Here is a 26,136-nt window from a genome sequence, read left to right as displayed (position 1 = left end):
TATCAACAGTATTATCTGAAAGTCTCAAAGCTTCAATAAATAACACTTACAGTTGTTGGGGAGAAACGTGCGTTATCTGATATGACATTTCCCCATACTTGCAGGAAGGAAGTTCGTTCGCTGGGTTTGACTGTTCTAGTAGATGCCCGCCGGTGTTCACCTGTCCCTGCCCTCTTCAAAGCCTTTAATATCCTGCAGGTAAGCTGCCATAGATCACTCGCTGACAAGTAGGTACCGTGCAAAGTCATTGGGAATGTACCTCACTCGTAAATCTACCGCAATGTCTATGAGGCCTTTAATAAACTAGTATGGCAGATGTGTGCTGAAACATTCTGCGTTCAAGGGATTTACAGTTGCATCTACTCACAAAAATAATGAGCCATAATGTGATCTGTGGTGTGTGGGTGAACAAATGTGAGTTTGTCCTTGCTTGATCCAGCCTCTCTCTCACTCAGCCATTCTCGCCCAATAATCTTTCCCACTCTCAGCTGCATTTGGTTAGGCTGGATTAAACAATAGCATTAGCTTTGATTAGCATTGCTGTCATAGCCACCAACATGAAGCCGGGCGATTGGGGCCCAGCCCTCATCCCTGAAAGGGCCTGACTCATTCTTTCTGGGCCTTTATGTCTGTGCCAGCGTAGCTTTAGACATCCATCTAAAAGCTCTGGCTTAGGCCACATGCCTGTGGATGCCAACTACGGGTTCAACCAGTGAAATAGTCTGATTGCGGAATGGAAAAAAAAGACAACCAAACAAAAACAGAGGGCAGTCTGTGTCTGAGAGGGAAAACAAATTAGAGAATGTTTTTCATCAGGGTACAATTTACTAGCCATGCTTCTTGTTAAGCCATGTCTACTGTTTTTGAGTCATGTGAAGGTTTCTTTGAGGAAAAGGGCCTTTAGCTGAAAAGGCTTGCATTTCTTTAGTCACAGTGTATAATATCCTCTTTATGTGGTATCAATCTGTTGATTATGTCAGTCAGTGAGAAAAGCAATACAATAAACCATTCATACTTAGATAGAGGTGATTCCTACCTGATAGAACAGATTATTTACTTCATTTTAGCACAATTTATGACGCATTTCAAGAGATACCTGAGGCTAATCTGTCCTGTCTGTTATAGACTATGCCTAAAGCATAATGACTGTATTGACTTAAATGTACACACGGTTTTTTTAAGAGGTTAGTCTTTCTTATTGCTCCATAACACAACAGATAATTACATTTGGCTTATTTGACACCAGCAGTGCATGGATAATGAGATGTCTCTTTTTGGCAGCATAGAGCTGTGCTCCTCTGCAGAAGGCACACGTGTGCTGAGCTTGCCCTCCAGCCCATTCTGGGTCAGTGCTAACAATGACAGAGGAGGCAACAGAGCCTCCCGCAGCAATGAAAGCGCCCGCAGGGACCGGCCCTCTGGGGTGACCCCCAACACACACACACACACACACACACACACACTCAGAGACACACTCAGACACGCACGCACACATGCGTAGAGACACGCATATACACCAGCATACATAAACTATTTGTCTTCGACCCTCATTGTCCCCAAATACCATCATCAAATTACAGGCCTCTTCCATCTTTTCCCTGCATGTTCATCAAGATGCCGCAGTGTGCTTAAACTGCAGGCCACCTCGACAATGGATTTTATGATGCAATTCATTTTGATGCTATTGCTTGTTCTACAGCCCTGTAGCTTGTGGTTGTGTCTGCAAAAAAGGGAGTGAATGTATGAAGAAAATTATTGTTATCCTGCCTTGTAATCCATAACATATACAAAGCTCTATTCAGCATATGAGATAGATATCTAGATAGTGTATTTATTCTTGTTATCCTTGGGAATTGTGTTCTTAAGTTTCAGAGTGGTTAGACCAGCCATTTACCTTTATTGCAACAGTACACACAGATGGGACAATCAGTCAGTAACAGACAGTGTATCTATGCCAGTTTACCCTTAAGGTATCACCCTGCCCATAAAAAGACTCTGATATTTTTGTACACCATAGTTTGATACTCACCCTGCTTTGGTACTTTGATTAAGAACTGTTGATCTGTTGGGCTGAATAATCATCTCAACATGTCACAACAGGAGATAAAGCTGTATGTGATTGGCACAATGCTTGCACAATGCACATTTCTTCTGGTGTCTTCAGCAGGAACTGTTCATACTATAGCAATATTCCTTCGAATTCCTTCTTTCAGTCCTTCCAAGTCCGTCTCCAGTTGCATTGTCACACATGGTGTAGGCAGTGTGGTACAGACCATTTTTATGTCATCATATGCCTATGGGCAGTAAATGTTCTGGTAGCAGAGTATTGGCTTCCCTGTAAATAGAAGTGACTCACCTCAGTACACACGAAAATATAGCTGAGAGAATGGAAATTTTAAATAGACTCAACAGTAAAGGAACCATTTACAGCCAACGGGGTTATTTTAAGAAGCTGCAGGTCTGTATGTCTAAAGCGTGTTTGCGTAGGTGTGTAGAAGTTTCATTCAAATTCTGCCTTTCACCAAGCCTTTTGTTTGCCCTGAGCACATTTATCTGGGGGTCCATTCGTCACTGCGTCCTGCTGAAGATTAATGTGTCCACCCGCAGATGGCAGGAAGACAGGGAAACCTGTCACACTCTTAGTAATATCCATGAATTTAGAGCTCAAGGGTGCACAGCAGACAAAGCCATGAACAGACCTTAGTAAATATGCCTTGAAGGGCCAGCGTGATACAGCACTCATTCATGAGTCAGTGTGGAGTTGGAATAGACGGAGCTTCGTCTCTGACGCAGAGAAGCATTGGGTTCTATGCCAGGAAACTCGTCAGTGTTCGGTGCATTGTTTGTTTGCCAGTTGTTATGAATTTGTTGGACGTGTCATTGAGACGGTTTTACAGTAATTTGCTCCATGATGGTAGATTTTAGTGTATGTGTCTTTTTCTTGAATGGGAAAACAACCCTCCTTTTATTTGACCTTCCTTTTATTGGCTGTTGTTTGACTTCTGTATCTGTATGTGTAGGCATTGCTCTCCAGTTTAACAATAAGAAGTCCAACACTTTAAAGAAGAAAATAGATGATCAATACATTTACTTCAAAGATCTTTCACTCTGTATTTTCAAAAAATTAGCAAATATTAGGCCCCTGCTTTACTGTTCAGACTGTCCTTTAACACACACACACTCTCTCTCTCTCTCTCTGTCTCTCTCTCTCTCTCTCTCTAGGATGCTATACCAGGGTGCATCCATACTGTGCTCTTGCTGGCAGACAGAGATCTGGCTCTACGTATGGAGAAGACCCCATCTTTACAGGTAAGAGAACAGAATCACCAAAGGCACCCATCAACTGCATGAACTTGTGGTACTCAAGTTCAAGTGCCTTGAACATTTACAGGAACTGCCCACTGCTCGGTCCTTTTGTCTTTTGCATTTTCACCACAGTGCAGGAACTACTGGACCTACACGTAGCCTAACAACTTTCCTCTTTGATCACGATTCGAAGGGGTCCTAAAGGGGTCCTAAAGGGGTCCTAAAGGGGCGGTTCCTGCAGTCGAAACACGCACAGCGGTGTTCCCGTAGTGGAAAGGCGCCTATGTCTGTATGTAATATAGTAATAGACATATGTATGGGAAGCAAAAATACAGGCCACCAGTGTAGTGGACATCAAGGTGGATGAATCATTTTATTAAATGATGGAAGTATGATGTTCTTGTAAAGAATGTTGCCTCTGTATTCTTCACATATTCTTTGCTGGCTACAGAGCACTCTCACAACTGGAGCTCCTTGCTCTCAACCCCTCTTACTGGAGATGGAGTGCTGTTTAAAAGAGCAGATGGCTGTGTTGAGTGTGTCTTCTTGACGTCTAGTGATCTCCAGCCTCTGAGGATGTGCTTTATTTAAGCGTACCATAGAGGTTCAGGCCTCAGAACAGATAGCATTTAAAGCTTTTGATTCATGTGCAGCTGTTTCAAGCTTAAAGTAAAGAGCGATAACGGATTTTATTTATAACAACCTGCATTTAAAAGCCACAGCACTCTCCGATCTGTTTGTAGTGTTGTCGTTGTTACTGGAGAAACAGATGGGTGCTGTGCTGTGTGGTAACTTAGTGTATCTGTACATACTGCTGCTCGTTCACTCTCGTCCTTTCTTTATCATGTGTGTCGGACAGCTGGAGCTCCTCACCTCGCTAAAATCCCTTCACAAGCACGTCGACATCTCCCAGCTGCCCACCGAGTACGATGGCACCTTCCCCTTCTCACACGCCAGCTGGGTGTGTTTCAGAACGGTGAGACACATTGGCTTTATCATGGTCATTGATTCCAGTGACAATAAGTATATAAATGGCTTCCAATTCGTTTGAATTTCCTGTAGGGATTTGTTACTTAGATTGGGTAGATTTTGTTAACTGTGAACAGGGATGATCTAAAGATGTTTACATAATGAGGACCACAGATTGTTTGTGTTGACATTTATACATGTGTGTAAACATCAGGTCAGCGTATGTTTCTCATTTCCCCCTCTACTGCTTTGTCTCCAGAGATTGGAACAGCTGACCAGTAACTGTCAGGATGCTGTCAATCTCCTCCAGAGCACCATCTCCAGCCTGGAGTCCACTCCTCTGCCCCCCACAGCTGAGGTAAGGCCACCTTTACAGGACCCTGCACACTTTAGTAGCTACCGCTTACTCCTAATTGTTTTTGTTTTACTGCAGCACGTCCATTTCCAGTGTTTAGTTCCAATAAAAACCTGCTGACACTATAACACCTTTGTCCATCCAACACAAGGTTTAGAAGCCCTATTCTTGGCTCCGCTAGCTATCTTTCTACCTCCCACGGTGTAACTTGAAGGGGGGGGGGGGAGGGAAAGCGTTTTAGTTGGCAGGCGCAGAGGTTAGCTCAGTCTAAACTGTGTCACTGGGGCCCTGGCTAAATTTACCCAGACCCGCCGCAGCCACCGGGCCAGGGGCTTTTATTACAGTCTGGAAGAGGATGCCTGCTAATGAAACAAACCTCTGGAGAGGGCCCGTAACGATGCTGGAATTTTCAATTCAGATGTTGAACTTTTCCTCCCTTCTCCCTTCTCACTGTCGGTTGCTGCGGTGCACTGGATCCCTTTCTGTGTCTAGAAGCCAGTGATTTAATGAAGGATGGAGAATGTATGTAAATAAAGCTAACAGAAAAATGGAACATAAAAGCACAGAAATGCAAAGACTCACCGCAACCCTGGCCCATGCCACCGGTCCTGCTATGAATTCTGGGTGATGGAGCACTGCCTGTGCATTGATTGGGCTGACCTTCGCGTGGCAGCACGGGCCAGTGAAGGACACAAAGCGACTCTTCGGGTCTACGGGGAATAGGCTGACCTCGGAAAGGGGGGTGGGGGTTCTGGGGCTTAGAGAGGCCTCCCCAAGGGGACAGTTATCTCTCCATGTCTCATATTTTATTTTAAAGGGAGTTGGGTGAGTCGTGGCTCCCTTAGTCACCATCATCTGCTTTCACAGACCCCCGATCGGGTATTGATTTGGTGAGTGCTTAAAATAAGAACCTCCACCTACCTGTGGAGAGCAGGGTCCCCTACCTTTTAAGGTCAACAAGCAAAGAAACAGCCTGTTTGAACATGTTAGCCCATCAGGTCCTCCTCCTTCTCTTGCCTCTCTCCCTCCCTCTCTCTTCTCTTCCTCTCCTCCTCTCCCCTCCCTCCCTCTGTGGGATTAGGGGGCCCTCGCCCACCCGTCCTTCAATTCCAGGCTGTTTTTGCTGACAGCATACACATTACTCTCACGATCTAAGGCTCAGAGGAGCAAGCTTGCATTGGAGGCACGCAAGTCGCTGCAGCATTTCTCCCCTGAACACATTCAGCAGTTTCTATTCGCCGTTCCACATTCCAACAACAGAGTGCAGACAGTGACAGGTGTAATTAAACTAATTACAGCCAGACTGTAACCGTCAGCTCTTCCCCAACAAAGCATTTTTATCATTTATGTGCGCTGATGAAATGATTGTGTTTCCTGAGGTGCCGCGGAATGTTTGATTTAGTATTTTATACTTTACTCAGAGCCAATTGTCTCCTCTGGATAATTGAATTGTTGTAGGAATCCCCTACCTGTCTCTTTCTCAGCCTTTACACATTCTGTTTGTATGTTGTGTGAGTTGGTCTGGCTGTCAGAAGACATTTGAGCTGACGGCTCAGCCATGTGGCAGTGAGTCAAACAAATCCACACAGCTGGCTTGGAATTGGGGCCACATCCTGTGAGTTATCGAGCTCTTGGTTTTACGGGGCAGGGTGTGGCTGCCGCCGTATGAAATATCCCAACCCAGAGAGAGAGAGAGAAAAAGGAAATAACGTGTGGATGATGTGCTCTGGGGAAGTCATATATAGCATATGAACGAGAAATTTACCGATTGACATTTTTTGCCCTAAAAACAACTTTAGACTCTTATTGTTATATACTAGAGAACTCAGTTTCCAATCCCTTCAAAGCAAAGTTGCCTTTAGTACCGGTGTGAGTTATACGTAGTATAAATAAATGAGGGGATGTACTGTACCTCACCATAAATGTACTATCTGGTAGTTTCAAAGTTCACATATTGCTAGTCATATAATTTACCTTTTAGGTCATCAGTAGTAGAAGTCGTCAAAATTAGAAGTGTATAAGGTATAGTGGTGGATGTCATACATTTTTCTCTCTCTGGGACCAACGACTATAGCAGAGAATGCACTCTTTTTGCCGTAAGAATTGTTTTGTTTATTTATTTCATCTCTGTAGTTTCACTGTTAGATTATGGTTTCATTTGTTAGTTCACATCAGTGTCATTGCTTGCCGAAAAGCACTTAGTTTGCTGAAAAATTCAGGTAGTTGCAGATTTAAAATGAGGAAATAAATGAATGCAGAATGAAAATGTTTGTAGTTTCATTGCAGAACTATTTGGTAAATTAAGTTCTAGAGTTATAGAAACGGAAAGTTCTAGATGCAGACAGTTTCAAGTGTCCCGTTCCCCTCTCCGCTCCCCTTCTCCCCAGGAGGCGCAGGTGCTTCTGGGCCGCTACAGGGGGCTTATGCGCAGCGTGCTGGAGGACACCCGGCTTGTGCGCCTGCAGCTGGAGGGGGGGGCGTCCCTGTCCCGCCTGCGCAAGGAGGAGTCCAGCATCAGCCTTACCGAAGACTACAGGTAATCTGAACAGAGCTGTCACTCTATCTCTCTCTGTATGTCTTTCTTTCTAGCTTTCTTTTTTTCTTTTTTCTAAGATATCTTCATACCTTATTTCTGACATGTGTCTTTCATACTGTCCAACTTGGTCTGCCTAGTACCTTCCATCAACCTCCTCCCTCTTTTTATTCTGTCATATCCTTTTTTTCCTTTCCTTGTCTTTTAATTCAGGGATGGTATTAGCATACCAAAACAGTGGTTTTGACTGATCGATTAAACCTGAATTAGGACATGGACTTCAATGTCCAGTTAAGTAACAGAACGGTGCTTCCTGCTCTCCCTCGCTTTCTGGCTCTGTCTTCCCAGCCCCCCTTTCCTGTGCTTACCCTCGCCTCTCTTCCATCTGGTTGATTTAAATGGGCCGTTACACCAAATCAAGATCTGCTCCAAGCAGTTATTTCTCATTGGACCACAGCATTGTTTATGAACATTATCCCTGTCTTAAAAGCCAGGGAGACCCACCTGCCAAAACACAAAACTATGGGGGGAGGGGGGTCGGTTTGGAAGAAAAAGAACAAACCTGCTAACATGCCAGAGTTTTTGGTTGGCAAGGCGAGCACTTTCTTTTAGAAGCAAAAGTGCGTAAGTGTTTTTCCTCTCCATGAGCCAAGTAGAACACTCTTATCTCCGCTAGCTTTAAAATCTGCCCACTCTCTCTTTCTCTCTCTCTATCTTTGAGATGTTCCTGCTTCATATCAAAGGTTCGCTGATATATCTATGTTTGTATGCACAGCCCATAAAGCTACATCCTGTAATGGAGTCAAGTGCACATGAAGGCTAGTCATTGTTTATCTCTGTGTGTACTCTTTTAGCTCAAGCACTTTTCCTCTGTAGCCATGACCATGAGGAACACTTAAATGGCAAAAATATTTTGAAAAGACCAGAAAGATAACCTGATTAGATGTCATACAAGCATACCACACACACAAACACACACACACAAACAAACAAACACAAACACAAGATACAAACCATATGCACACACAAAGGCAGTGTCTCTTCAGAGGCCTCCAGGGTCAGAGAGCAGTGTATCAGGAGAAGGCTTCCCCCCGTGTCTGCGCCACCCACATTAATCTCCCAAGCTTACTTTTCTTACCAAGGTCAGGTTCTTTAATCTTCCCCGGCTTGTGAAAAACAACATCCCCATGCCCTCCTTAAGCCAGCCTGTGTTTCCTCGTCTCAGCGCTGAACTGGTTTGGTGTGGTGCTGTAACCGTACCTGTTAACCTCCTGTTGTGTGTGTCACTTAGCCAGTACAGCAGACTCTGTAGTGACAGTGGCACAATGGCAGTCTGCACAGGTGTGTCTGGAACCGTGGTAGCTCAGAAAACACAACAACACATTGCTCACTTTATCCTTTTAATGCTCTCTTGTCTGACAGAAAAAAAAAATCTTAAAAACTGGTGCGTTTGGGGTGTTTTTGTTCCCTGAGTGTCAAGACATTTAGCAGGGAGGCGTGGGTGTGCCCCCGGACAACCTCCCCTCCCTCACTCTCTTCTCCTCACCTTTGGCCTTCACTGGCCTGCCTTGGAATGTGCCTTCACCTGCAGACTTCTATTTTCTCATTCACAGACACAGCCACACACACACACACACACACACACACACACACACACAAATCTCACCCCTGACACAATAAAACCCTTTTTTCTCTTCTGGAGCTCTCCCCTCCTTTCTTCTTCGTTTGCTGCCCCCCAGTGTGCTGGCATTGGTTTGATGTGCCTGGGTCGTTTCATGCAAGGCTAAGCTCTTGTTTTTAAGGAAGTCATAACTGATGGGGGAGATAAGGGAGGAATTCCAACTGTGAGTGACAGGTTGAAGAAACAGAATTCCAAGAGCAAGGCGTTTGAAGTGGTTCTCGCCAAGGTGGGCTTTCCCATCAGGAGACTGATTTGAGAACAGTTTAATGTATCCTCCTGCACTTGGAGCATTATGAGCAATCTGAAACTTGAATGAGCCGTTATGGACCTCAACCATTCACCTGGCTCAGGGAGAGAGAGAATTGGAAAGAGTTGAAAACTCCTCTAAACCTGAGCTCCTTTTCCAGTCCTCATTTGGGTTACTCTTGGAGGAGAGGTGACATACTTTCAGTGATTAGGCTCCTGTCGTGCGATTCGCATTAGCAATTCAATGCAGCTGGATTTCTGCCTGAAGGTTTTTGTTAATGTGTATTGATTCAGAGTTTGTGTGTGTGTGTGTGTGTGTGTGGAATGGGGTGATAATGTCTCTGAGTTTTGTAAATGGCATGCCCCTCTGCCAAAAGTTGGAGTTACCTGCTGTTTTACACAGATCCCTTTAATAAAGAGGCAGAAATTCCAGATCTAAATGCACCAGCCTAGAGGGTGAATCAGCAAGAGAGCTGGGAAATCTTTGCCAAGTGTTTTGCTCAGTTTTTTCCCCCTACTTGAGTCACTTCCGAGCATTGAAAGCTTTCCACGTCCACATAGGATTTTCTTCAACCAAACAATAACCCTAAACAACCATGGGCTGCTTTACACTGATTGCAGGTCCCGTTGAACTAAGTGGGACTATTCCATGTTGACTTTCATCACTAGGAGTCTCATGTAACTATCTTGATCTCTTATCTCTCTCTGTTGCTCTCTCTCTCTCTCTGCTGACCACTGGAATGCCTTTGAAATAGTTGGCAGTTAGTTGAAGGGCACTGTTTATTTTTGGGTGCATGAGATGACTAATTAGACAATTATGGAAGGGTGTGGCAGGATGACACCTAGACCGCTCAACTGCCTCCATTTTACCTCCCCTGCACTCACACACAAACGCACACACACAAACACACACACATACACTGCCTGTTGGTGATGTCATACTAAAACTCATGGGTTGAGAGGGATAACAAGAGGATTCCATCTAAAGTCAAACAATGAAACCGACCACCATAGCTGGTTTTGGTTTCTGAGGATTTTCCCCCCGCTTTTTTTCTCTCTCGCTAAAGCCCCGTCAGCCCCAAAGAATGTTCCATGCTTCAACTCCATGCCCTCCATGCTAAACAAACCTTTTTTGAAGCTAACTTGTTATTTCAATCAAGGTCACAAGTCTACCTGCCCCTGCTTTTCGAAAGAACACACTAATGCTTTGCTGAGAAATGAGCCCTCAGCCTGTCTGAACGACATTAAATAAAGCCCTGCTATTGAACCTATGTCCTGTGATTATCACCCATGCAGTGAATCGATGACTCACTTTTCACTATTGATCTTACCACTGCATCCACTCATCCAAGCAGAGACAGAGTTGTAAAGGCTGTACGCTCAGATTTATTATGATTTTTGACCAGCCCAACATTGTATAGGCTCAACAAAACAAAATCATACAGATTCTTTCCAAGTTTGCACCCTTGCTATTCAACTGATGCCATTTGCACCCTTCCCATTCAACTGATGCCTCTGTAAACGGCTCAACTCACAAAGAAGTAGTGCGTTTCCTTTTTCCCCATCTGTAACCTCCCAGCCTATGGCGTCTCTAATGGCTGCCACTGTTTCCTTTTGGCAGCTCTTCCTCTAGTACAGCTGAAGCATGCAGCATAGGGACAGTGATGGAGAAGGATGTCTTCAGAAGCCAGTGCTGGGGACAAAGGCTCTGATTGACAGAACCATCCAGTTAACACTCAGCACCATTAGCATGAGAATCGAACAAACAGAAATCCCCTCCAGCGCTCAATGCAGTGTTGTTCTCTGAGGCTCTTACCACAGATTGCTGGGCTCGTCCCCCAATGTTGAATTCCTTGCATATTGTGTGTATGTTTGCATGCGTTTGTGTGTGTTTCAATGGTGTATGTTTCAGTGTGTGTGTGTGTGTGTGTGTGTGTGTGTGTGTGTGTGTGTGTGTGTGTGTGTGTGTGTGTGTGTGTGTGTGTGTGTGTGTGTGTGTGTGTGTGTGTGTGTGTGTGTGTGTGTGTGTGGGTGTTGAACAGCAGGGGGCAGAGTTCATCCAGTGTGAGGGCTTAAAGGACAATCAATCATTGTGGGGGATGATTCATCTGTAGATTTGTATTAAATGTCAGTATTAGTCAGAGCCACACCGTTATTTGAGGGCCATGTCATGGCATTTCCGTACCTGTTCGATTACCTGTGATTTATAGATGTAATAAAGGAATATATCATAGCCTGGATCAGTTTGCTAAACAAAGAGGAAGAGCGGTCGGAATGTTGAGCACAGTACTGAGCTCTGTGCAGCCAGGCTTCACAAGAAATGAAGTCATGGCTTACTCATCAACCACAGGAATCCTTTACAATGTGCTCAGTCATTGTGTATTGCTGTTCTGGGCTAATGTTTCCCTAGCAGGAGACGTGCCCTGAAGGAGAAGAATACACACACAAATTCACACACACACACAAACATACACACACACATTTGTAAACCTACACATACGAAATCACACACATACGTAGTGATGGTAAAATTCTAAATTACAGACATGTACACACACTTACACAAGAAGAGATACTTCCATATTATTTGGTACAGTCATATACTGAAATACTCTCCAACAAAGCATACACACACACACACATATTTATACAGTCACACACACACACACTCACACACACACACACACACACACACACATATATATATATATATATACGTATATATACACACACACAGACACACATAGAGTGTATCAGTAGCTGCTCATTTGTGGCAGTGGAGTCAGTGCAGCTGTCTCGTGTGGGAGCCGCTACATTTTCTTAGTGAAGTGAACCAGTCAGGCCAGCCACACTGTCACGCAAAGGCCCACAGCCAGTCAGAACATGCTTTGTCTCTCCGTCATCCAATCATTGCCCTGGTTTAAAATGGCACGGCCAATGGCACTTCAACCTAACTACTATTCCACTCCTGTAACTGATTTACTTCACAGAAATGCAATCACAGCACAACTGAACTGTTTTTTTTTTTCATAAACAAGAGAAGACTATCACAGACATTCATGCGTTAGAACTCTGTTTGTCAACATCCCTTTCCTGTTTGCTGGGGTGTTGGATGTTTTTAACACGCTTGGTGCCATGCTGTGCTGTGTTGCAGAGATGCCATTGAAACAGTGGGGCGACTGTACGACCAGGTGGACGAGCTGGTCCACAGGCTGGTGATGCTGTCCAACAAGTGCACACAGGAGCTGGAGTTTGTCATGGAGTTCAAAAGCCTGGAGGAGGGCTTCACTGAGGTAAGGGGAAAGCAGGAGGAAACAACCAAAGCGGCATTCCATATTACTCAGTGATTATATTATCACATTCTCAGGCATTTCAGCGAAGCATGTTCTTTTTTTTTTTGACTCTTGGATTAGAGTGGCTTTTTGTATTACATTATGCAGTTTCACCTACTAACCCAATTACTGTTGTATTTAACAACACACTGTAATATTGAACATGTTACCGAGTCTTGGTGATTTATGTGCCCCAACGGCATGTTCAAGAATGTTGGCACAGACGTGTTGAAAAGTGCCTCATCCCAATGACTGTGGGAATGCAGAGCACGGGATTAGCTAGTATCAAACACAGAGGGGTCCTCTTATTTCAGCTCAATTAGGGGGGCTTAATGCACATCAACAAAGCCAAATTACAGACAGCTGGATCGGACACTGGCGGGTAATCAAGGGGAATGCTGAAATAAGAGGAGGGAGGTATGAAGATCAACGGATGTGCTGTGTCAGTTTCTGTCTCACAGTGGCCCTCTGTGTGTGTGTGTGTGTGTGTGTGTGTGTGTGTGTGTGTGTGTGTGTGTGTGTGTGTGTGTGTGTGTGTGTGTGTGTGTGTGTGTTTGTGTTCATCAGGTGAGTCACTGGATCAATGAGGTTGGGGAGAGTCGCCTGAACACCCTGGGGGAACTTGAGGACTCGCTGGAGCAGCTGCGAAAAAAGCAGACACAATTTCGGGATTTCTACTCCGCTGCATACGTACGTGTAGTTCCTTCTTGCCCTCGACAGTCAGTACACTGGCATTTAACGAGAAAAAACTGCATATTCAATCAATTCTTTTTTGCTTTTTCTCCTTAAGTGAGATTTTCAGTTGGATTTTTTGACTTTGTGGGTTCCAGTTCAGCTGAATTTGGACTGTATCGAATATCTTAATGCATCGCTTTTGATTGAGCCATGTAGCAAATGCTTTCATCAGAAGTGAACTTAAGTTCTCTTCAGATTTCCATTTTAGCAGCACTCATGCTTTTTATTTTTCCAGGGTTTTATGGACTATTAATAATAATAATCACGATATTTGTCTCAACCTATAATCAGTTGGCCAATGAAAACACATCCATCTGAACAATTTGTTTTTGCAGGAGCACTGTAAGGGTGGGGAGGCCTTGCTGAAGAGGCTGGAGAGATGGGAGGACGTGTCGTCGGCTGAGCTGCAGGTGTACGAAGTGAAGGTCCGCTCCTTCTGGGTGCACCTGCAGGACTTTTCCCAGCGTGTGGAGGACACCCGCCACAAAATTGACAAGACTGTTAGGCTTTACGAATTCTTTGATAAGGTAAAACTCGTTTTCTACTTAAGTCTGTTTTCTGCCAGTATCGTGTGAGGACTCTAACTCACGTGTGCCCCTTAAATGCTCTGCTACCCTTGGGGCTGTTTTTGAAGTATGCAGACATGGGATCAGGGCAAATGTGTGGTAGATTGTGGTAGATCGAGTCAGGTGTCAGTGCAGATTATGGCTGCTTTGAATACAGCGTTTAGATTGCCAACAGCTTTGCAAAAGGGCAAAATAAACTAGAAGAACAGGTCTAATCTCCATGAGAAAAATCATCATCAGGGTGTGATCCTTCACCTGTCTGGGATGCGGTGAAGGTTAAACATTCAATAGCGGCTTAATGAGCCAGTTAGTTCATTGGATGTTTAACGACATTTAATGTATTAACATTCACAAGCTAGCTCAGGTTTCATATTTCATTGTAAACATACTCAAAAATGAAGCATGGAGGTAACTGTGAATGTGCATTGGTTTACCAGAATTTATACAACAAAGGCCTGTACGTGTCTCAGGAAGTACAGTACACTGCCAAAGGCTTTAGGAGGTGAAAAGATTCCCTGTCTTTTTGATAGATGAATGCCAAAGCGTTGGATGGTTTGACGTAGGCCTTGTCTTAGAGAAAGCTGAATTGTGAGCAAAGAGGTGGCCATCTAAACTGTGCCACCAGCAGTGTGTCACTGGGATATGTCTGTCTGAATGTTGTCGCAGGGTGACCTCACAGTGATGTCTGACAATGGAGCGTTCTAAAATTGGAGTCGGAGCTCTCTGTATGCTTCCATTGTCTTCATATGGTCCGCACACAGGCAGTGGTCAATGGGAGATGTGCCTCGCCATACCCCAAAAAATTCTTGTCTGTTGAGAGTAGGGGTTCATCCACAACGACAAAACTGTGCAGGTTGTAAATCACAAACTGCTAGATTGGTGTTATTTCAGTATTTATTTTGTCTACAGAGCATTTTTGTCAGACCAAGGATAGATGGCCATTGTTTGCAGTCAGTCTGAATAATGGCATTGGTGCATGTTAGAGACAGAGAGAAAAAAGAAACAGCATGGAAGGACGAGACAGAAAAAGAGCTTTTGAAATTGTGTGAAGTGCTTCCTCAATTTTGGTGTGTATTGATTATTTCATTGAATTCTCTTTTTTTCTGTCAAGGCTCACTTTTGCTCATTGTGAGGTTTCAGCCTTCTGGAAAATTCTGCCTCTTAACTGAGAAAAGACGCCTATGAACCTGACATGAGTTGTATCTATGTCTAGATTGAGAATTATTAGTTATCTTTTACCTCTATAGAGTCACTTTCACTTTCACTTCACTTTCACTAAAATTGTAATATGTGTGATACACCCCTAAAATGAGACTCATATGACCACTTCAATAAATGATACACACTTAAATACAGACTTAGATATAGAGGTAGTAGATGCTTAGCCTGAGTCTGTCAAGTTGAATATACATGCATTTATGTAAAGTTTCATTTTGATAGGAGTAAAGGAAGAAAATTACATTTTTGAGGCATATTTTTGCCATGCATTATTAGCATACATCTCAGATTGATGAGAATTAAACATATTTCCTCAACTTGGATTTCTTAGGACTTTTAGTATGTTGTTCTGGACACCATAGAAATGAGCTATGCTGAAAAAAAATCTTTTACAATTAGTCTGTCGTAAAACGCTATTTTGCCTGGACTATTATTCAAGAGTTGTACTGTGCTGTGTAAGACTTTTCTACACGTGTCCAATACGTCCAGCAGCCCTGCTGAACCCTGTGGGATGGTCAGTGACCTTCAGCTCCAGCCACGCCCTAAATCTCCCATGTGACTACATGGCTCTGCCAGGTTGTGACAGCTGGGAAGGATCGACTAGTATCAGATTTTAAAATTAGCATAATTATAGCTCTTTCTGATCATGCGGCTTGGACTCACTCACCCTTCATACCCTGCCCCTTCCTAGCATGCCACATCGAAATCCCCCACCCCTTCCCCCTCCAGCCATGCCACAGCAACCTCAGGCTCCTGCCCCTTCCTAGCATGCCACCTCGAAATCCCCCACCCCTTCCCCTCCAGCCATGCCACAGCGACCTCAGGCTCCGCTCACTCGGGTCTCTTCCGCCATCTGTTGGCATATTGAGCCACCATGTTTATGTGAAGGGAGATATTTAGGGGTGATAGGATAACAATGCAGTCTGTGTCCCGCTTATTTCAGCCCCATTGACACGCGTTGTTCGTGGGGCCTGCAAACCTTCAACCTTGCTTATTAGCTGTAGGTCTCAACAGGTTTTTCAGATTAGCCGCATGCTTATGCATCATGCTTTGCCAGCATAATGACAGCGCTTTGTCTGCGTATGGTAATGCGCAAGGGTTAAGAATGCTAATTCTTTAAGGTTTTAGTTGGCGGGGGTGTCACTGCGGTGATGGTGCCTTCCGCTCAAGCTATGCATGTGACCTCATTCCAAGGAATTGCAGACTTTGTCTTTTGGTTGTTGGTGTCACCCTGCACTGTATATCAAATGATTGATGTGTGCTGCTGGTTGTTTTTATTTCTAAATTAGAGGCAGATTGCGTCGATCCATGTGGTAATTAGGGCATCTTAAAAGGATACCGTTCAGGTTGTGTGATGTTTTTTGTACATCTTGGGCCCTCTATGGTATGTGTCATGTCTAATATCTGGTGCAGAAGAGACCCTGTAAGCCCCAGTGTAATTGTTCCTCTGGGTGTACATGTGTGGGAGTGCATATGTGTGTGTGTGTGTGTGTGTGTGTGTGTGTGTGTGTGTGTGTGTCTGGGAGTGCGTGTGTGTGTGTGTGTGTGTGTGTGTTTAAACAGAAGCAGTCATGGAGACCATGGAGGCCAAAGACCGGCGCTTAATTTGTCACTAATGACAGCCTAATCCAATACGAAACTAGAATGCAGCAGTTGGACCATCATGCCTAGCAACCAGACCTCACAAAAGAACTGACTGAGGGGTGGAATGGATATTTATATATTGGTTATTTGACAGCTCTCTTTATTGACGGCCCTGTGTGTTTTTGAATGAAAAAAATATATATTTCCAACAATGTTCTAATAGGATGTTACTCAGATTTTTGTAAAATATTCACTTCTGATTGAGATTAGGAAAACATTAACTTCTCAAATGTGCGGTGACACAGTCCATACAAAATAGACCATTGTCCCTAAATATCAGTCTTGGGTACACATACAGAAGATCCCCATTGGATTTGTGACATGCATTCTGTGACAAATGGTTTATTATCGACATGTCTGTGGAGATAGCCCTGTGGCTAAGTGTCAATTGAGAAAAAGTGACAGTTTTTGCTGGGAGGCGCATGGGGTCTTTGTTGAGACCGTGCAGAACCATGCAGCGATAGTGCCTAGGGGCAGGGGCTGGGCATCCTCCCTGGGCTCCCCTGCCCTCACTGTCCCGTCGCATGTTCGTCCGCTGACCCACTCAGCGCTCCAGATGGCCTCTATAGAGGTACAAAGGAAAGGGGGGCGAATCACTGGGATGATTCCTCACAGAGTTGATTTGAAGACAAAGGGTCTGTGACACGTCAGTCGTGCCCACTGGACCTACAGAAAGTCAGACTGGGCATGGGTGTCGGACCTGCTTAAACACAGCCCATTTGCCTCAAGTTAATGCACGACCTTGTCCTACGAAAACACGGAATGAGCTTGGGAAACATTAACTGTGAAGTCTGTCTGTCACAGTTCTCTAACCTGAATGAGAATATTTCGAAGGTGCTGTATGTGTGATGGAAATTTCACTGACAAAAGACATGGAAACTTGCTTGTACATTAGCATAACACAGAGCCATTATTTATTTAGGTTGAATGCTGAAACCTTTTCTCAGTGACATTGCTCTTGAATGAGCGAAGCTGTCATAATTCGCTCTGAATTCAGTAAGGACTGTTTGTGCTTCACTTGAATGGGTTCATTGAAAGAAGGGTCTGGGTGTTTTCTTGGAGGAAGCCAAGTCATACATTGATAAAAAGAGGGGAAAAAGCACCTCTGTGTTGAAGGCCTTTTGCCAAAACTCATTATTAATGATTGCCAAGCACCTCAACCCTTCACTTAAGAATTTAACCCCTAGCCTGTGATTCTAGACCACATTAGTCAACTTCTTTTTTTTTAAGTATACACAGGCTTTTTCTCACACCAGTGCTGGCATGGTCTTTTTCTGTGGCCTTTAGAGTGAGATTGTAAGTGCATCTGTGGGGCTTCTCGTAGATATTGATATGAAGAGCTGGGGTGCAGTGTAACAGCCGGTGAACGGCTGTGTATTGATCAGGACATCGATACTCTGTGTCTCCGAGGAGCACAGTTTCCACTGCCAGGCCTCTGCCACACTTCCTTCTCAGCAGCCAACCACTGAGGAGAATTAGCATCTGAAAGCCCCAGCTAGCATTCCCAGTGACAATGGCTCAGAAAATGGAATCATACCAAGAAAACTTCCCACTCCACTTCCCCCGTCACAAATACTCTCCTTCTCCTTTTCTCTCTCTCTGCTCTCATTGTCTCCCACAGGATTTGTCTGCCACGGGTTTGGAAGTGTTCACTGGTTGTTTACCTCCAGCAGTGAGGTTCGAGGGCCAAGGGGGATCTAAAATATTCCAGCTTTAATGGGCCATTCTTCCTCACACCCATTTATCAAACCACAACAGTGTACAATAGGCTGGCTTGGTGGGTACTCACTTCAGCTCATACATCAGTGCTGCTACTGTAGCTCACACACCCTGTCCGCTTACTGGGTTCAGAGACTCCAGGTAGCACTCCAGTGCCAAGTTTTGCTTTCTCTCACTCCTCTTCCCTTTGGCCACCCCCCACCCTTCACTTAAAGCAAGTGGCTTTGTAGTGCCGGCGACAGACACTCTCCCCATCCCCCCACTCCTCTCTCTTTCCCCCCCTCCTCTCCCTCCCTCTTCTCCGCCTCCTCCTCTTCTCAGCTAGCCCCAGTTGCTGGGGCTGGCTCATCTGGTATTTGGACTAGCATTTGCCTGTGAATAGAGGGGAGGTGGGAGGAGGTGTGGATGAGGGGGAGAGCCGGCGCCAGTGGCTCAGTGTGCTCCCAGGCAGTGCAGATCTCAGGATGACCGCTGCAGCTCCCTGTCCCGCTCACGGGACTAACGATACCTTACCCGAGCAGGAGCCAGCCCCCAGCCACGGAGAGGTAGGACAGCACTGCACAGAGCTTCTGTCTGTGGTTAGGTAGAACTGGACTCACTCAGAGTGAAGCTAGCACTCTGGATAGAAGGTTTCTTGGGCTCATCTTGTGGTGTTGTTGACATGCATTGGATCAGTTTTGGGATATGGGGAAGTTCTGCATTTCCCTTATTTGCTATCTTGTATTTTCTTTAGAGTGTCTCCTTTTGGGTTATTCATGTTAAATTTCATCTAACCTTGCAATGTTATTAAACGGTATACTTAGTACCTTTTCTGTCTTAAGTGTGTAGCGAATCATGGATTGGCAAGTGGTCAGCAGGGTTTACCAGTGCATACTATTAACTCCTCATGCCGAGTTTGCTAACTCTCCCTTCCTACCCCACCCCCATCTCCTTTCCCCCTTAGCCTGTGGGGCACTTAAAAATGAAAGTTGGGGAGAGGGGTCTGTTGTGAAGTCAGCTCTGGTGTGGGTGTTAATTACAGTGAGATGTTTGAGGGTGTTTGCTCGGAGGGGCTTACGGAGGGGCTGACCAGTTAATTTCCCTTTTGAAAATTATGCAGCAAGTTTGGACTGCTGCTGGGATATTGCTGCGCCGAATCAGCCTGAGGCCACCAGAAATTAGCTTTTCCTCTTCACCTGTCCCGTCTATTATGCGTGATAAAGCCAAGGCATTGTTTAGTCACATCATGATGTGTTGATTGTTTTATGGCACCATGGCCTGTGGGGACTACTTGTGCTCTCCTGTTGCTGCTGGCCCTGTTGTGATCCTCTCTGCTTGATATTGCCATTGCAGCTGTCGCCTGTCTCCCCAGGAAAAGAGTGAGTTTTTGAGGGTAGGGTTTATTGTGCTCAATATCTCAAGCCAGGTGTCCCCCTGAAGAAAGTTCACTTCTCTCTCTGATTACAGAATAAAAGGGGAGGGGGTTAAATGGAAGAGGAAAGAGACACGCTGTTGAAGAGAGAGGGATACAGATGTTAAGGGAGAAAGAGAAAGGTAAAGTTGTTTTCACAGTTTCCCAGGGGAGGTGGTACCTTCACCATGTCCGATCCCTTGTAGGCTATATCATTAGTGAGTAGCTCAGGCTGTATGGTCCGTGACGGTTATCCTTGCCCCTGCAAAACCATAATGGCCATAATGGATGGGGACAGGAGAGTTCCCTCCAAGTGGGGGTCTCCACGGCTCCTTTTCATCTGATTGGGTCGTCTTGAATGCCCACGGACGGCTGAACATGCTTCTGATCATCCTGCTTGACTGGGCTCGAGGCATGGATCCCCACGGGGCCACTGTCTCTCCCGGGAGCCCCCAAACACAGAACCCCCCTCCAAATCCTGTCTCTGCCACCCCAGCCCCAACGGATACCAAGGGACTGGCCTCTAAGGGACAAAAACAAGCCCCATGCTCTTTTAATTAGGCCTGTCAATCCATTGTTAGACGGTGACTGGGGGCTTCCTGCCACAAAGTTGTGGGACCTACACTGTTGCACAGGGAAAGCTGGGGGTGAGCACCTGTGGTAACAAAACATTGCACGGCCTTCTATGAAACAGCCCTGAAATGATGATAAACAAATGTGCCCTATGACAGGACCCCCACCTACCCAGAGGAAGAACACAATGCAAAGCTCACCCTTTTTTAGAGCACAGCTTGTTAATGACATGTCAACAAATCACTGGAGCAAGTTTACCTCGCACTAATTAGCCACCTGGCTAGCATGTGTTCCTGAGCCGTGAATAATGAGGTTGAGCGTCAAAGCTACCCTTTGATTTTCAGGGGCTACGTTTTTTATTTCAACTTCTCTTATTAATGGAAACTTTGCAAAGTGGGCAAATCCACTATGCATTAAAACCATACCACACCATTGATCAGAATTATTCCCCTTTGTATGCATTGTGCTTTGGTGCATTCCTTGTGCTTTGTTCATGGGTTTTGAATAAGGATGGATGCAGACGCTAAATGTGTAGACTCCATGTTTTTTGACGTCAAGTAGGGAGACTTCCTAATATCCTTCTCCACTCTGTTGGCAGTGGAGCCTCTTCCTTGAGTGAAAGGAGAAAGGAGAAAGGAGGACAAAAGGCCTAACTCACTTTTGGAGGTTTAAGGTCCCTCCTCACCCAGTCCCTGTTCCCCCTCCCTTTCCCAGTCTGCTGTCAGGGTGATATTCTATCATGGAGGTAAAGGGGTGAGTGACTTAATAAGCGGTCTTGCTCCCCTTTTTAGTGTCTGAACTGGCCTCAAAGCGCTCAGTATTGTGAATCAGACTGATTACTGACAGACCAATGGTAGTGCTGCTGTGTGATTGGCTCGCTCAGCAGGCTTTGCGTTCCCAGCCCCCTCTGAAGTCCAGCTCAATCAAATTACCCATAAACCCCTTTCTGTTACCCCCCCCCCCCCCCCCCTCCCTCCCTCCCTCCCTACACTCTGACACACTGACACACATCAACACACTCTCAAGCCTCAACACGCACATATGCACATGCTCACACGCATGCATTTGGGTTATGAACTTACAATCATACACTCTTACGCACACATGGCAAACAAACTCTCAAAACTATGTTTATTGTTCGTAGATTATGGATAGTTGTCTGAGTCGCTGACCAGAAAGCACCCCATGGTTCTGTTCATGTAAATATGTCAAGGTGTTGAATGTTTCTCATTAAATGGGATAGCTCTCCCATTAAATTGAATTGTTATGTAGTCAAAACAGGATTAGTGATTTTTTTTTTAATTGGATGGCTGTGGAACTGATGCCGTGTTTAACTGCTGCAGCCGTACACTGGCTATGTCCCTTATCACTTATCCTCATCATGAACTCAATGAAACTTCACAGGAGTCATTACTAAAGTTCTTAGGAGGGCTGATACAGAAAGAATAGGGCTAAAAAAGGAACCTTTCATAGCACAGTAGCTTTCTATGGTAGCCAGTGACCAGGTCTTGTTTGAAGTGACAGATTTAAGTCTTGGTGGTCAGACTACAAGAATGACCTGCTGGGAAGCAGTCCAACCTGGAAGTGAGACTAATGAAAAAGGACGTTGCGTCTCATATAATATATAGCGTTTCAGGAGCGTTTCAAACTTGATGCAGACAGCAACCCCTTAGAACAGGCTTCGTTTACAGCCACAGCATCAACACCACAACCCCCCTGACACACATACACCCCCAGCAATCCGTTTCCTGCAGGAGTCATAAAATCTGGATTGAGTGCTTATTATCGTTCCTCACGTGATCTTAAGGGCCCTCGCACAGGCCTGCAAGGCGGCCGTAGCGTTTTGGTCTCCAACCATCATTAGCCTCAATAAAACCAGTGAACCATTCTACAATCAGAAACAGCAACCCTTTCACGGTTAAACCGCCCCAATTTGTTCAGCATCTGCTTCTTATTTACATGTACATATACCCCCAGTAATTGCCCATCTTTTCGCTCTGACTGTGCGTCCTGTTTTATTATCGTTACGTTCCGCTGTGTCAACAGAGCTTAGTTAGAGCGCATCCGATACGCAATACAAAAGTAGTCCCGACACACTTTAGACTCTGCCCATCAGGCGACAGTTTTGTCAAATGTGGAAGTGTTGGAGGTGGGGGGTGGGCAGAGAGAGGGTATTTTTTTGGCCTGGGGGGTTGGGGGCGTGAGTGGTGGTTCTCTCTAGAGAGCAGCTGCCACTGATGGCCCCCTTTTTAGCCTGTTCTGCATATCAAATTAGATTATCCAGCACACTCCATTTCTGAATCAAGGTCCCCTTAGCAACAAAAAGTGTGCTTGTGGTGGGGGTGTGACAATAGTGGAGAGGCGGCGAGACACGCATCTGTTGCGGGACCTCTCCCATCGTTCTTGTGCTTTGTGTGTGTGTATATGTTTAAGTAAGTGTTTGTGTGTGTGTGTGTGTGTGTGTGTGTGTTTCATTTGCTTATGCATGCCATCGCTCAACACCCTCTTGCAGACCGGCTCCACAGGGATTGACATTCATAAAGCACCAGTCAAAGACTGGGAACTTTTCTTACGCAGCAGACACGTGCATATGTTAGCTGTCAGCTAGTACACAATGAGTCACAAACAATGCATCCCAAAGAATCGTATCAACAACAGGCAGCCACCCATTACTTGGATCAATGGCTCCAAAATCATCCTGAATAACAATTCAAGATGTGAAGTCATCTGGGTGCTAGTTATCATACAGGTGGCAGCCTGTGCAGTGACGTTATTTCATTTAGCTTTTAATCAGAAATGCCTTCGCTGCTTGTAAGAGCATTCCTTTGCCCATGTCTGCAAGAAAAGTAGCAGCTGTAGTGGTACAAAAGGATCTCACACTCACACAAATATAAACACAGCTTGGTTTTTCCCCTGCAATCATGTGTCAAGCATAAGAAGAGAGTTATAGGCACAAATCAACATATTATGTAGCTTGCATTACATGCACCATTGTGACTCACAATCTTACTGGTAAACCACATCTAACAGCATATTTGGTGTGGTAATGTTGAATCATAAACCACAAGTGTAATTTTCAGTTCTAGTCAAATTCTAGTTCTAAAGCTCAAGCTATTCCCACTACTCTCATTGGCCTTATGGTCCTTTGTTTTGTTTATTTGTGTCTATAAAGTTCCTACTTCATAAAAAGGCTCTTACGTGTGAGGAGCAAAGAAGAGGCTCTTCCCTTGAGCCTCACTGGAAGTAGTCCAGGCTTGTTTGTGGTTCGTCACGCTGCATGGTCCTTAATTAGAAAGGCCCCTTTCTTTCTCTCTCTCTCTATCTCTCTCTCTCTCTCTCTCTCTCCCTCTCTCTTTCTCTCCCTCTCTCCCTCTCTGTGTGTGGCCCTCCCTCATTTCCCGAGGGCCGGCATAGCCCTGGGTTCACCTTCCCTTGCCATCTCCAAGCCAGGTCATTCAAGCCCCTGTACCCCAATTGAAGGACCCGAGTACAGGGCACTGTGGAGAGCCTCTCCCTCAACAGCTCTTGACCAAGACTGTAAGGGCGCCACATTTACAGCTTCCTAATGGGCCAGTCTCTCTCTACTCCCCTGCCTGTAATGAATAGAGGTGATTTCAGTCAATAGTGTTTAGTCACTGAAGCCCATCACATTAAACTGTGGAGGTGAGTTTCCCAGTCACAAGCACTGAACTTTGACTAAGTGACATAGATGCCCAATTGCCCTCAGTAAATGTGCTGATAAATTTCATTGATGGGCTGTCATCCGTTTTTGGGTTACACACCAATGCTGTGGGATGTGAATGTGCCAGGGCACTGTAACTGGTCCCAGGCCAAGTGTTCTAAACAGATGGAATTCCAAGAGTGTTTTCATTAAGCGATGTAGGCATTACCCTTTTCGCTTTTTTGAAAGATACACCCATGGGTCCCGAAAAACAAATTCTTGTCGTGACTAAGAAATGAGATCACAGATTGCCTCCTTTTGTGCTGGGAAGAAAAGAGTTCTTTTCAGTATTAAAAAACCTCCACTCAACCCACTTAGCTAGCTGGAAGTTTTAATTTATCCCTGTGTACAAAAAGCTCAAGGCCTGGCAATGGCCATCTCTCTCTCTCTTTCTGACAAAAACACACACACACATACACACACCCTCTCTCTCTCTTTTTCTCTTTCACCCTGCCACCCAGGTCTTTTATGAGTCGGTCCCCTCCTCCCTCTGTCTCTCTCTCCCTCTCTCAATAGAGTGCAGGCCCCTTTGTGGTTGCCGAAAAGCAGCGTCTTTAGAGAGGAGCGCACCCAGGCCTCCTCTTGGGGCTTTCTCTTCTCTCGGGCGCTCACCAATCAAACACTCCTCCCCGCGCTAACCATTCACACTTCAAAGCCCCCTGGCTCGCTCGCCATTTTAAAGATGATGTCATCCACAGCCTACCCTCGCTGCTCTTTCTCCACATGCGCACGCCGAATCAGATGAATTGTTTTACTCGTTTGCCATCGCTTGTTTTTCACCGCGTGAGAATGCTGGCGGAATTCAAGTCAGGTTTGATGAGAGCGATTTCCTTCACAGAAATAAAGGCCCAGTTGCCCCCCTGGTGCGGCTTGGGCCCTCCTTAGAAAGCTCTTTGCTTAACTTTGCCTGCTTTAAAGATATTCCCATGCTCTTTCTACCCAGTCAGTTCAGCCCTAAAAACATTAACCTGTTTGAGGAATTAATTGGTGGTTAGGGTCTGTAAAATGCATTATGACTGGATAGGATAAGGGTCATATCTTTAGCTCACAGAATTGGTCCTCTCGCTTTCTCTCTCTCTCTCTCTCTCTCTCTCTCTCTCCCCCTCTCGCCCATTCTCCCTGGCTCTCCCTGGTTTTTGGTGCTGTCACCCATTTGTAACCGGCATTGTTAGCGCGGGGTGACCCTGCGGACCTCTCCGTGACTCCAGTAGCTTGGAGCTGTGGTGCTGAAATTCTGGTATGTGGCCGCCGTGTCACCTCTGCCTTCCATAGGGGTCACGCTCTCTGGCATCTGTGGAGACAGGGACTCACTAGGAGTCAGTGTGCTGGGCGCCTTGAGAATTGGCACCTACTAGAAAAAAAACCGAAACAAAATAGAATAAAAAACCCAGTGACCTTGGGAAGACAGAAAAGAGGCAGAAAAAGAAAGATGCTCTGTGTCAACAGACCGAAAGAGGCCTCCTCCAACGGAGAGAATGTGAGCAAGCGAGAGAGGAATTTTCTTTCCCTCCCGCTCTCAAGATGATGGCTGGAATGTCTGAGCGGACAGGCTCTTTCTGTGGGTCGCAGCAGTGTGTGTGTGTTTGATGTCCTCCTCTAATCCTTGTAGAAATTCTCCCAGTAGCCTGTGGAGAGTCTGCCTGTGCGAAGGATATTAGACTCGCTCACTCTTTCTCTCTCTCTCTCTCTCTATCTCTCTCTCCCCTGTTTCTCAGTCCTTCTTTTATGGAGGGAACCCAGCTTTGGCCCACAAGTGATGGATTCTAAGTGAATCCGATGGGCTGCTTGTCAGAGGGATTCTAGAGGTTTTGGCTGAGATGATTGGGGATTTATGTGTGAGCTGTTGTAAATTTGGATTATATGTCAGAAAGGAGGGATGTTTAGTGTTTCTTAACTTAAGGCTTTGGCCTGCTTAAAGCAGTCTTGTTGAGTGATCTGTGCTGTAATTCTCTGGGTTGCTTTCTTTCTTTCTTTCTTTCTTTCTTCTTCCCATTTCTTTTTCTCGTTTTGTCGATTGTCAGGGCTTCCTCTTTTAAGGGCCTTAAGTTCCATCCTGTTCTCTCATCCTCACTCACAGCACGGAACAGAATTGCCTCCACTGTGTGTGTGTGTGTGTGTGTGTGTGTGTGTGTGTGTGTGTGTGTGTGT

The 26,136-nt window shown here is 45.3% G+C and overlaps 1 protein-coding gene across 4 annotated transcripts in view; it reads left to right on the top strand.

Moving 5' to 3' along the window:
* The window catches only part of plekhg4 (pleckstrin homology domain containing, family G (with RhoGef domain) member 4), a 59,077-nt gene that overhangs the window by 22,742 nt on the left and 10,199 nt on the right, over positions 1-26,136 (top strand). For all 4 annotated transcript variants that reach the window (XM_080843854.1, XM_080843853.1, XM_080843852.1 and 1 more), the window contains exons 6-13: positions 105-198; positions 3,223-3,309; positions 4,166-4,282; positions 4,535-4,633; positions 7,018-7,166; positions 12,245-12,383; positions 12,990-13,112; positions 13,493-13,684. In XM_080843854.1, the coding sequence (XP_080699980.1) occupies positions 105-198; positions 3,223-3,309; positions 4,166-4,282; positions 4,535-4,633; positions 7,018-7,166; positions 12,245-12,383; positions 12,990-13,112; positions 13,493-13,684 (1,000 nt within the window). The remainder of the gene's footprint in view (positions 1-104; positions 199-3,222; positions 3,310-4,165; positions 4,283-4,534; positions 4,634-7,017; positions 7,167-12,244; positions 12,384-12,989; positions 13,113-13,492; positions 13,685-26,136) is intronic.

Source organism: Sprattus sprattus, assembly GCF_963457725.1.
Source record: "Sprattus sprattus genome assembly, chromosome: 8".
NCBI classification, from domain to species: Eukaryota; Metazoa; Chordata; class Actinopteri; order Clupeiformes; family Clupeidae; genus Sprattus; species Sprattus sprattus.
Note: the sequence above shows the minus strand (reverse complement) of the source record. Positions and strands in the feature narration are given on the sequence as shown.